Below are 11142 nucleotides of genomic sequence, written 5' to 3'. Positions count from 1 at the left end.
CATGAAGCACAAGCATAGTGTGAATGGGGGCTTAAAATGATCAGGTTTATTTCCCAAATATTAACCGACTGAAGGTAACTGCTGTACCTTGATCAAAGGTTTTACCCCTGAACATTCACATACACGCTTCTGTGATTCAATACAATATGGTTCTGCTAAGAGTCTGTAAAAGGCCAATCACAGAGCTAGTAGTGGTAACCAATTATTTGGACAGGCAGGTGTATAAGCTCCAACCACCCAGATTTATTGGCTGGTCTAGCTTGCCTTCTAGAAACCATTTCATGTGTTCCTGTTCTCCAAACAAGCAGTTCTATTGGCCCCTTTAATTCATAATGCTGTCTAAATAGAGCTTGTTCCTCCCAGAACTGTGTACTATGTTGGGAAAGAAGCTGTGAACTTACTGAGAACTTGGTTGTTGCAGCATATGAATCTGAAGTATGCTGAGCTAGAGGTGGTTTCTCCTCGGGATGGGGGACTCTCAGGATGTTGAACAGTTTTATCTCTGCTTCATGGTGGAACTTCTGGATAGCCTGTGTACAGAGTATGTTCAGGTTAGCAGGGCCATAACCGTTTTACCTTGAGTGCAGAATAAATCCAATCAAATTTTATGGATGTCTCTTTAGCACTACAGCACTAGATCAGCTGTATGCTTACCAAGACAGCCTCACTGTTTTACTGAATTTTAAACTTCATTACACAATTACTGCCCCAAATTCATTTCTTTGTGGGTAGAGTGGGACAAGATTCAATCTCTGCCTAATGTTCACATCTCCCCATCACATCGCTGGTGGTGGCCAGCACTTTTTTTTAGTGACCTGAGTCACTATATATTCTTATGGAAATTTCACTACACAGTAGGAGTGCAAAGATGGCATAACTGCATCAAGTGCCAAATAAACTTTTATTTGACCGTTTCACTTCCTGTTCTACACGCAAAGAAGCTACCAGGTCAGACACATCTACCATCGGAGCCTCCCTTCATCAAAAGCCTGTGAATTAAATTATGCATACAGTGAACTACAAGGGACAAAGGACACCGATTCTAATAAGTAAAGATCAGGAACAATAGATACAATGTTGAAAATACATTATATTTTCAAAGGTATTGGGACACCTGCCTTTACATGCCCTTTAATGGCATCCCAGTCTTGGTCCATAGGGTTCAATACTGGGAATGGGAATGTTTGACCATTCTTTCAGAAGCGTATTTGTGAAGTCAGGCACTGATGCTGAATGAGAAGGCCTGGCTCACAGTCTTCACCTGAATTTATCCCAAATATATCCTAACAGGCTGAGAACAGGACTCTGTGGAGTCAAGTTCCTCCACCCTAAACTTGCTCACCCATGTCTTTCTGGGCCTTGCTTTGTGCACTGGTGCGCAGTCATGTTGGAACAGGAAGGTTCCATCCTCAAACTGTTCCCACAACACAAAGTTGGGAGGATGAAATTATCCAAAATGTCTTGGTATGTTGACTACTTAAGAGTTCCCTTCTCTGGAACTAAGGGCCAAGACCAACCCCTGAAAAAAACAAAACAAAAAAAAAAAAAAAAAAAAAAACACACCACACCATAATCCAACCTCCACCAAATGATTAGGGACCAGTACACAAAGCAAGGTCCATAAAGACACGGATGAGTGAGTCTGGGTTGTTGGAACTTGACCTCAACCCGATAGAACACCTTTGGTATGAATTAGAGCGGAGACTGCAAGCCAGGAATTCTCGTCCACATCAGGGCCTGACCTCATAAATGCACTTTTGGAAGAATGGTCAAACATTCCCATAGACACACTCCTAAACCTCGTGGACAGCCTTCCCAGAAGAGTTGAAGCTGTTATAGCTGCAAAGGGTGTGCCAACTCAATATTGAATCCTACAGACTAAGACCAGGATGCCACTGAAGTTCATGTGCATGTAAAGGCAGGCGGCACAATACTTTTGACAATATAGTGTATGAGACGTAATGCCTAAACGCATTCCATATTATCAAAAACTGTTCATGTTTTAAGAAGATCCACAGAAAAATCTTGTTGCATAGACAAGTGAAAAGACTTCATTTGTGGACGTACAGGACTTGAGGACAAATTGGAAAACATATTGAACTGTACTAATAACAGCCCATTTGGTAATGCTTAAAGGAGAAGTACAGCCAAACCTCGTTTGGCTGTACTACTACGGATCACAGGAGTGTAGTTCATTCTGCTCCGGTGACCAGTTTTCAGCAGAGAGCAGGCAGAAGTCTGCTCTCTGCTGATGTCATAAGGTCGGTCCAGGCTCCGCGTCATCACGACCGCGGAATCGTGATCTGCCTGATCCCTGTACCGACACCCGGCTCAGGTTCTCAACAAGCCGCTGAGAACCTGAGCCGGCCGCTTCTTCCCCCTCCACAGCTCAGCACTCCAGTGAAAGAGGAGGGGGCAGAGCGGAAAGCAAGAACACAGCCTTATTTAAGTGGGAGCATCAAGGAAAAGAATGCATATAAGTGGGAGCAATGTATTTAAGTGGGAGCATCAAGAAAAAAAAGTTTTCATCTGCTTCATGTAAGAAAATGGCATAAGAAAGACGTTTATAATTCTTTAACCGCTTGCCAACTGCTGCACACAGATTAACATTGGTAGAATGCCACAGGCAGGTAAATGGGCATACAGGTAAGTCCCTTTAAATTTGCTGCCTATCGGGCGCACGTCGCGGAAGCGTGCCCACAGGTCTTGAGAACTCGATGTTTGCCGGCGGCGTGGAGAGGTAGAACGGGGAGGTAAACAAGGCATTTCCCCATTCTGCCTAGTGACAAGACAGATCTACTGTTCCCTGTCTTCGGGAGCAGCCATCTCTGTCTTGTCCTAGGTAACCCATCCCCCCCCTCCACAGTTAGAATCACTCCCTAGGACACACTTAACCCCTTGATCACCCCCTAGTGTTTAACCCCCTCCCTTTCAATTTCATTTACACAGTAATCAGTGCATTTTTATAGCACTGATCTCTGTATAAATGATAATGGTCCCAAAATAGTTTCAAAAGTGTCCGATGTGTCCGCCATAATGTCGCAGTCATGATAAAAATCGCAGTTTGCTGCCATTACTAATAATTAAAAAATATATATATATATAATAAATAATAAAAATGCCATAAAAATTTCCCCTATTTTGTAGACGCAATAACTTTTGCGCAAACCAATCAATATACGCTTATTGCAATTTTTTATCCAAAAATACGTTGAATACATAATGGCCTAAACTGAAGAAAATAATTTTTTTTTATATATTTTTGGGGGATATTTATTATAGCAAAAAGTAAAAAATATTGCACAAAAAAAATCCGCAGAGGTGATCAAATACCACCAAAAGAAAGCTCTATTTGTGGGGGAAAAAAAGGACGTCAATATTGTTTGGGTACAACATTGCACAACCGCGCAATCGTCAGCTAAAGCGACACCATGCCAAATCCCAAAAATATGCTCTGGTCAGGAAGGGGGTAAAATCTTCTGGGGCTGAAGTGGTTATAGTGAATGCTGGTTGGTGTGACCAAAGAGCTAAGAAAGTGGAAAGGGTGAGATGAGTAGAGGAGGATTCCATACAACATTAGCTGCCTACATAGTTGGATTTAAAGATCAAGTCATTGAAACCTAGATGTCCACATTAAATTTAGTACCGCCTGTATGCGTTGGGTAATCTGATTAACCACTTCAGCCCCGGACCAATTGTCAGCCTAAGGACCAGAGGTCTTTTTACAATTTTGCACTGCACTGCTTTAACTGGTAATTGCGCGGTCATGTTGTACCCAAACGAAATTTGCGTCCTTTTCTTCAAACAAATAGAGCTTTCTTTTGATGGTATTTGATTGCCTCTGCGATTTTTATTTTTTACGATATAAAAGGAAAAAGACTGAAGATTTTGAAAAAAATAAGATTTTCTACTTTTTGTTATAAGAAAAATTGAATAAACTAAATTTTAGTCATAAATTTTGGCCAAAATGTATTCAGCCACATGTCTTTAGTAAAAAAAATGTCAATAAGCGTATATTTATTGGTTTGCGCAAAAGTTATAGCGTCTACAAACTAGAGTACATTTTCTGGAATTTACACAGCTTTTAATTTATGACTGCCTATCTCATTTCTTGAGGTGCTAAAAGGGCAGGGCAGTACAAACCCCCCCCAAATGACCCTATTTTGGAAAGTAGACACCCCAAGAAAATTGCTGAGGGGCATGTTGAACCCATTGAATATTTTTTTTTGTCCCAAGTGACTGAATAATGACAAAAAAAAAAAAAGTTTACAAAAAGTTGTCACTAAATGATATATTTCTCACACATGCCATAGTTATATGTGGAATTGCACCCCAAAATATATTCTGCTGCTTCTCCTGAGTACGGGGATAACACATAAGTGGGACTTTTTGGGAGTCTAGCCGAGTACGGGCCCCGAAAACCAATCACTCCTCACTACCTATCACAGTTTCGAAGGCCATAAAATGCCAAAATAGCACAAAACCCCCCCCAAATGACCCCATTTTGGAAAGTAGACACCCCAAGCTATTTACTGAGAGGCATGTTGAGTCCATGAAATATTTTATATTTTGCCACAAGTTGCGGGAATATTACAAACTTTTTTTTTTTTGCACAAAGTTGTCACTAAATGATATATTGCTCACACATGCTATGGGCATAAGTGAAATTACACCCCACAATAAATGCTGCTGCTTCTCCTAAGTACAGGGATACCACATGTGGGGGACTTTTTGGGAGCCTAGCCGCGTACGGGACCTCGAAATCCAAGCACTGCCTTCGGGATTTAAATATAAAACGCTACAAAAAAAAAAAAAAAAAAACTGTTAGCGATCGCAGGGATCAGGCTTGACTCTGCGAATGCTGCAGTTATGTGTTTAGTGTTTTGTAAGTGACAGTGATCGATCGATACTGCACTTGGGTGGGCTGGGCAGAGGGGCAAAACGCAGGTGCCAGCAGGTATCTGGGCTGATCCCGCTAACAATGTGTTTTTTTGGAACCCTAAACTGCTGGGGACGCTAGTATAGATCTGATCAGATATTGATCTGTTCAGATACTAAACCACTACGGGAGATTAATTTTTTTGCGTGTGGGTGTTGGCGGTACTGGCACTAACCTAGCGCTGCCTGGGGCGACGCAGACCCTATCTGACACTAAAACCTAATTGATATCACCCGCCGGGTGATCAGGGGGTTAAACCTTTATTGGGTAATAAATGGTGGGTGCCCTGATGCTATAAAGAGCAAACTAACCAGCGTCACCCGTAACACTTATACAGTGATCCCTGGTGAAAGGGTTAACTAGGGGCAATCAGGGGGTTAAAACCTTTATTAGGTAGTATATGGGGGTCCCTGACGCTATATAAAAACCTGACGGGGAACCTAAATAACTAACTGGCTAACCAGCGTCACCAGTGACACTTATACGGTGATCACTGGTGAAAGGGTTAACTCTAGGGGCAATCAGGGGGTCAAAACCTTTATTGGGTAGTATATGGGGGTACCTAATGCTATAAAAACTGGGTGGTGAACCTAAAAAATAACTAGCTACTTAGCGGCACCAGTGACACTAATGCAGCGATCAGAAAAACGATCGCTTAGTGACACTGGCAAAAGGGGGTGAAAGGGTTAACTGTAGGGGCAATCAGAGAGTTAAACCTTTATCGGGGGGGTAGGGGGCTACCCTGGACCTAACACTAACTGTCCTGACAGTTTTTACAGTTACAACTGACACTAAATGCAGTGATCAGTAAATAAATGATCACTGCAATCAGTGACACTGTGACTGGGGGGGGGGGGGGGGGTGATAGTGTGCCTATGTGTACCTACATGTCAGTGTAGTGTTGGTGCACACTTCCTAGGTCTTCTCTCCTCGCAGTCCGGTCAAAAAGACCGCCCCGAGGAGAGTGACATCACTTCCTTGGGGCAAGCTTTTCATTCTCCAGGAGCGATCGAGAGGAGATGGCCAGAAACCAACGGCCATCCCCTCATCCTGGATCGCTCCTGAATCGAAACGGTCCGCCGCAGCCAGCAGGAGGGGGTCTGATCGGACCCCCCACCCGCTGGAAGGCAAGCACGTACGGGTACGTGATTGTGCCCGTCCGTGCCATTCTGCCGACGTATAATTACATGTGGCGGTACCTTAAGTGGTTAAAACCTTATCCAATTTTTAATCAGGAAAAAAACTTTAATTCAGGAAATGTTACTTCAAATTCCAATGCAATTTACACTAATTAGATTAGAACAACCTTAAGGGTCTGTATTTCCTTTTAACAGCTGCTGTCTGCCAACTTTGATTGCCACTGTGCATCTGTCTGTACCAATACAAAGACCTGCTAGGTTTGTTATGTTAATAAACCTATGTTATCAAATGATTGTGAAACATTGTGGTTTCAGTTAAATTATGGGAGACCAGCATTGTCACTGATTGTTGTGGACTCCAAGTTCCAAAATAAAAAGGTAGATTGGGTATTATTTGGAGGAATGTTAACCACTTGACCTCCTCTGAAGGACCTGAGAAAGAATCACCTTTCTAGTAGTATGACCAGGCAATTTGTTGCAGTACGGCACTGCGTTACTTTAACCGACAATTGAGCGGTCGTGCAACACTGTACCCAAATAAAATGTATGTCCTTTTTCCTACAAATAGAGCTTTCTTTGGGTGGTATTTGATTACCTCTGTGGTTTTTATTTTTTGCGCTATAAACAAAGAAAGACCAAAAACTCTGGGGGAAAATAAATAAATAAATAAATATATATATATATATATATATATATATTTTTTTTTACTTTGTGCTGTAAAACATATCCAATAATAAAAAAAATGAAAAAAAATCTAATTTCTGCATATAATTTAGGCCAATATGCATTCTGCTACATATTTTTGGTAAAAAAAAATCCTAAGAAGCTTTTATTGAATGGTTTGTGCAAAAGTTATAGCGTCTACAAACTATGTGATATTTTTATTTTTGCTAGTAATGGTGGCGATCAGCGACTTATGGCGCTCTACCATATTGCAGCGGACATTCTGACATTAACACTTTTTTGGGGACCAGTGACACTAATGCAGTAATCAATGCTAAAAATATGCACTGTCACTATACGAACGATGCTGGCTGGGAAGGGGTTAACATCTAGAGCAATTAAAAGATTGTGCGCCTAGCCAGTGTTTTACTATACTGTGTGAGGTGCTTTTACGAAGAAAAGCGATGGTATGTATTCCCTGCTTTGCAGTGACACAAATGTCACCCCTTTTTTCCTGTCAAAACGGCGATCTGCTTTATTTACATAGTCAGATCGCAGTTCTGTCTCTCTGCCCAACGATCGGTGGGTGCCGGAGGACATTGGGAAGCGTGCACCTGCCGACTGGCTTCCGCTGTGTGCAATCACGGAAGCGAGCCGACGGCACACATGTGTGCCCCCTAAACGGAAGTTGGGTACGCATGTATACGTGATCCGGTGCACAGGAGCCGCCCTGTAGCAGTTTTACTTTACTTTATATTAACCTTAAGTGGTTAATATAAAGATCGCAGGCAGAAAATTGTTAAGTGAACTTGACATAATAGACTTCTGAATAGAACCTACAGCCTTCACTATTTTGCTCTATTTTTGTGTTACAAACAGTCTCTTTTTGTCAGAAGTGGTACCTGGACAGACTGGCGAAGTTTGTGAATAGCCTTTTGTAAATGTTGCTCTTTGGGGTTAGCAGAAATATAGGACAGATCTCCAAAAGACACTATAGGAATTCCAGCAGTATATTCTGATCTCCAGCGAAGGTTACTGGCTGCAATGAAAGTACCAGGTTTTGCAAGTTCTTCCAGGGAGAGCTGGGACAGGTCTGTCCAGAACTTAATGACTACAATGTCATGGGCCTCATCAGACAAGTACACAATAGGAGCAGCACCTGTAAAACACAATTTATCATATGTGAAACACTTTCTGCTTTATCTGTGCATTTTCAATGCTTCAGGCTTTTTCAAGTGGTTCCAGTCTTTGGTTTGTACCTATTTTTTGGTGTAAGGATATCACCAAGCCCACAATGTCAACTTCACCATACCCCGTTTTAAAATTAGGCTCCACAAGCTGGCTGAAGTCGGTCACTTGCCTCTCTGTGTAAATCTGTATCAGGATATCCTGTGAGGGCTGACAAATACACACTGGTAAGAGCAGACTTAAATAGCAAGACGTAAATTATCTCTAGCCAATCACTATATTTAAGTAAAACAACATTTCTACCAAACATAAAATTAAAAAAATAAAATCTGAAAAGCCAGTAGGATTTTTGAACTCACCATAAAATCGTTTTCTTGGAGTCCATTGAAAAAAAACTGCAGGCCAGCCCTGGTAATCCCTCCCACTACCAGCAAGCCTCAGTTTGTAGCAAAGCAGTACCAAGAGCGCGCTCAAACATGAAGTCATAATCAGGCAGCAACCTGCAAAATCTGCAGCCTCCTCTGTGGTTCGAACATCCCCTTTGTATGGCTGGGTTCACACCTATGTGAACTGGATGTGGGTTTCGCCAATTCACATAGCAGGAGAAGGTGACTGGCTCTCTATGGAACTGGTTCACATATCTCTGCAGCAGGTCTGGTGCCATTTGCTGGAAAAAGTGTGGCTTTTTTTTGGCCCATTTCAGGTCCGAATTCAGCCTAAGATTCGGACTGAAATTGGACCTGAAACAGTGAACCAGCACGCACTGGACCCCTGCTGTGCGACAGATCCGGCGATGGTGTGAACCCAGCCTAAAGTTTTGTAAAAGTATGAAGACCAGGTAGCAGCTTACAAACTTGAAAGGTACCGAAGCCTGATGATTAATAGCCCAAGAAGTACAAATACTCCTGGCAGAATGAGTGGTCACTGAAAACGATGGAACTTTACTTTTCAGGCCATAAGCTTGAGAAATATGCTGACTGATCCATCAAGAAATGGTAGACTTAGAAGCTGCGTGACCCTTCTTCGGCCCTTGGGATGAACAAAGAGGGAATCGGAAAGATAAATTGCAGCAGTCCATTTCATTAGCTTTTAGACGATCCCTGAAAACGCTCCTCTTCAAAGAAGTCTATCCTACCCACACCTAACAACTATAGTTTATTTTTCTCCATCTGATGCTCCTCCAAAGTTATTACCCTTTGTTCCACTTGACCCTCCCTTCTAGTTTGTAAGCTCTAATGAGCAGGGCCCTCTGATTCCTCCTGTATTGAATTGTATTGTATTGTTACTGTACTGTCTGCCCTCATGTTGTAAAGTGCTGTGCAAACTGTTGGCATCATATAAATCCTGTATAATAATAATAATAATAAACCGATCCCAAAGGTGAATATAACATGTATTAACATCAAGCCTAGTAATAGTGGCGCAGAGCAACAGTATCTCAGCTAAATCCCAGCCACACAGTTGTGTGCAACCAAATGGGGAAAGGCACTGTATTAAAAACAATAATGAAAAATCAAAAAGGATACAGGAGAGCAGGAAGAGCATGGAGAAAGAGAGAGAAGGGGAAGAGGGTAGTAAAAAACATCCACCTGTATCAGGACCCCGCCAAACTCCAAAGTCGGCATCCACAAAAAGCCTCACTAAATTTAGGGAAACGTCAGGTTGAAGGAGTTTTTAAGAGATCCTACAATTCGCAGACATGATCATGAACATCAAGTCACATCTTGGATCCTAGAGTGCAAATAAAACAGAGAGGGAGGTTCCCGTTTCTTCCATTTAAGAACAACCAAGCATTGTGCAGCAGTCAGCACGTGTGCATGTAGGGTTTTTTTTTTTAGAGAAGGGAGGTGGGAGATCCAAGAGAAAGGTTTTAGGATTGAAGGGCACCCAGGATCCAAAGATGGAATAGAGTAAGGAATGAACCATCTGCCAAATAGGTGATGATCAGAGGATAAGACCAATAAATGTGATATAACGTACCTAACATCTTTATTACAGCGCCAGCACTGGCGATCGGCAGAGGGATAGAAGGTTAGTAGCTAAAGTACTTGTAACTGCTGACTTTTAGTTTTCCCATAGGCCGGGGAAGATCCTCTTGAACCATGGGTATCTGTGCAGCTTTGCATTTCAATTCAAAAGCAAGGGTAATTTTATGTGATCAGGAAAATAGCTGCAAGGGTAACTATACAGACTTTTGTTTCGGGACTCAACTTTTTCACTTCATGTACTAAATTGGGTTATAAACATGCATGTCCCACCAGCAGTCAAAATACCTGAACCGCGGTTGCATCTGACTGAGTGCAGCTGCTGTTTCACAATTTTCAAACAATGTCAGATGGGAAGGAGCCAAAAAGGCCACCCACCAAGTGAATTGCGGCCTTTTCATCAGGAACCAGATAAAATTCACATTGTACAACCAGCTTAAGTCTTTTTGGCTCTAACAGTATCTATGAATTGGGATACCCACATCCAGCAGATAAAGAATCCACTGAGCACATGTTTACACATCTCATACTGTAGAATTAGCCACAGGCCCAGTGCCATATTCTTAGTTTAGTTAACCTATGTCAATAGCAACAGTACAGGGATAGAAGTGCAGAGACCAACAACAGATAGAAGTCTACAATGGTTTTATTTTCTCAATATAAAGAGGGAATGATAATCACTGGCTGAAGACATGAGGTCTAACACACCTAGAGTACATACCCCTCTGTTAGTAAGTCTCACCTGCAGCTGCTGGAACTGCGTCTTCTTCGTAGCGGTTAGCTGCACAGATGCAGTGTCTGCTTTGCATTTTGAGTGAGAAGTGCTCAACTGATATATCTTGAAGCGACATCCCTCTTTTAAAAGGGAGACTACATCAGGTAAAGGACGCCATATGTTGAGTATATAGGCTATTGAAAGAGGAGGTGAAAATAAATATTTTAGAGATAGGACTGCCTCAAATGACATGTTATGAGTTTCAGTTTTTGCACCGAACATTGCAGATTTTAGGCCAAGAGAGAAGACTGCTGTGAGCAACACAGTTTCTGATTGAGGCACCTTAATAACCAAGGCCTGCATACAGATTCTTACTTTCAGTTCCACATGTACAGAGTCCACAACAAAGTTTTCCTACACAGGGTAATCTTATATAAACACCATACTATTATGGGAAATCCACAATTCCAAATTGACATTTCTTAATTAACTGTTCTAGTAGCATTCCATATG

The 11142-nt window shown here is 41.9% G+C and overlaps 1 protein-coding gene across 1 annotated transcript in view; it reads right to left on the bottom strand.

The window, feature by feature from the left end:
• Nucleotides 1-11142, bottom strand: part of BRCA2 (BRCA2 DNA repair associated) — a 105572-nt gene that overhangs the window by 2679 nt on the left and 91751 nt on the right. Inside the window, exons 22-25 of the mRNA XM_077484110.1 lie at nucleotides 10657-10823; nucleotides 8001-8139; nucleotides 7644-7900; nucleotides 402-530 (exon numbers count right to left, since the gene is read on the bottom strand). Of these exons, the coding sequence (XP_077340236.1) occupies nucleotides 402-530; nucleotides 7644-7900; nucleotides 8001-8139; nucleotides 10657-10823 (692 nt within the window). The remainder of the gene's footprint in view (nucleotides 1-401; nucleotides 531-7643; nucleotides 7901-8000; nucleotides 8140-10656; nucleotides 10824-11142) is intronic.

The sequence above is a fragment of the Lithobates pipiens genome, unplaced genomic scaffold (assembly GCF_037356315.1).
Source record: "Lithobates pipiens isolate NorthernLeopardFrog02 unplaced genomic scaffold, aLitPip1_a1.2 Scaffold_16, whole genome shotgun sequence".
In the NCBI taxonomy this organism is placed as follows: Eukaryota; Metazoa; Chordata; class Amphibia; order Anura; family Ranidae; genus Lithobates; species Lithobates pipiens.
Note: the sequence above shows the minus strand (reverse complement) of the source record. Positions and strands in the feature narration are given on the sequence as shown.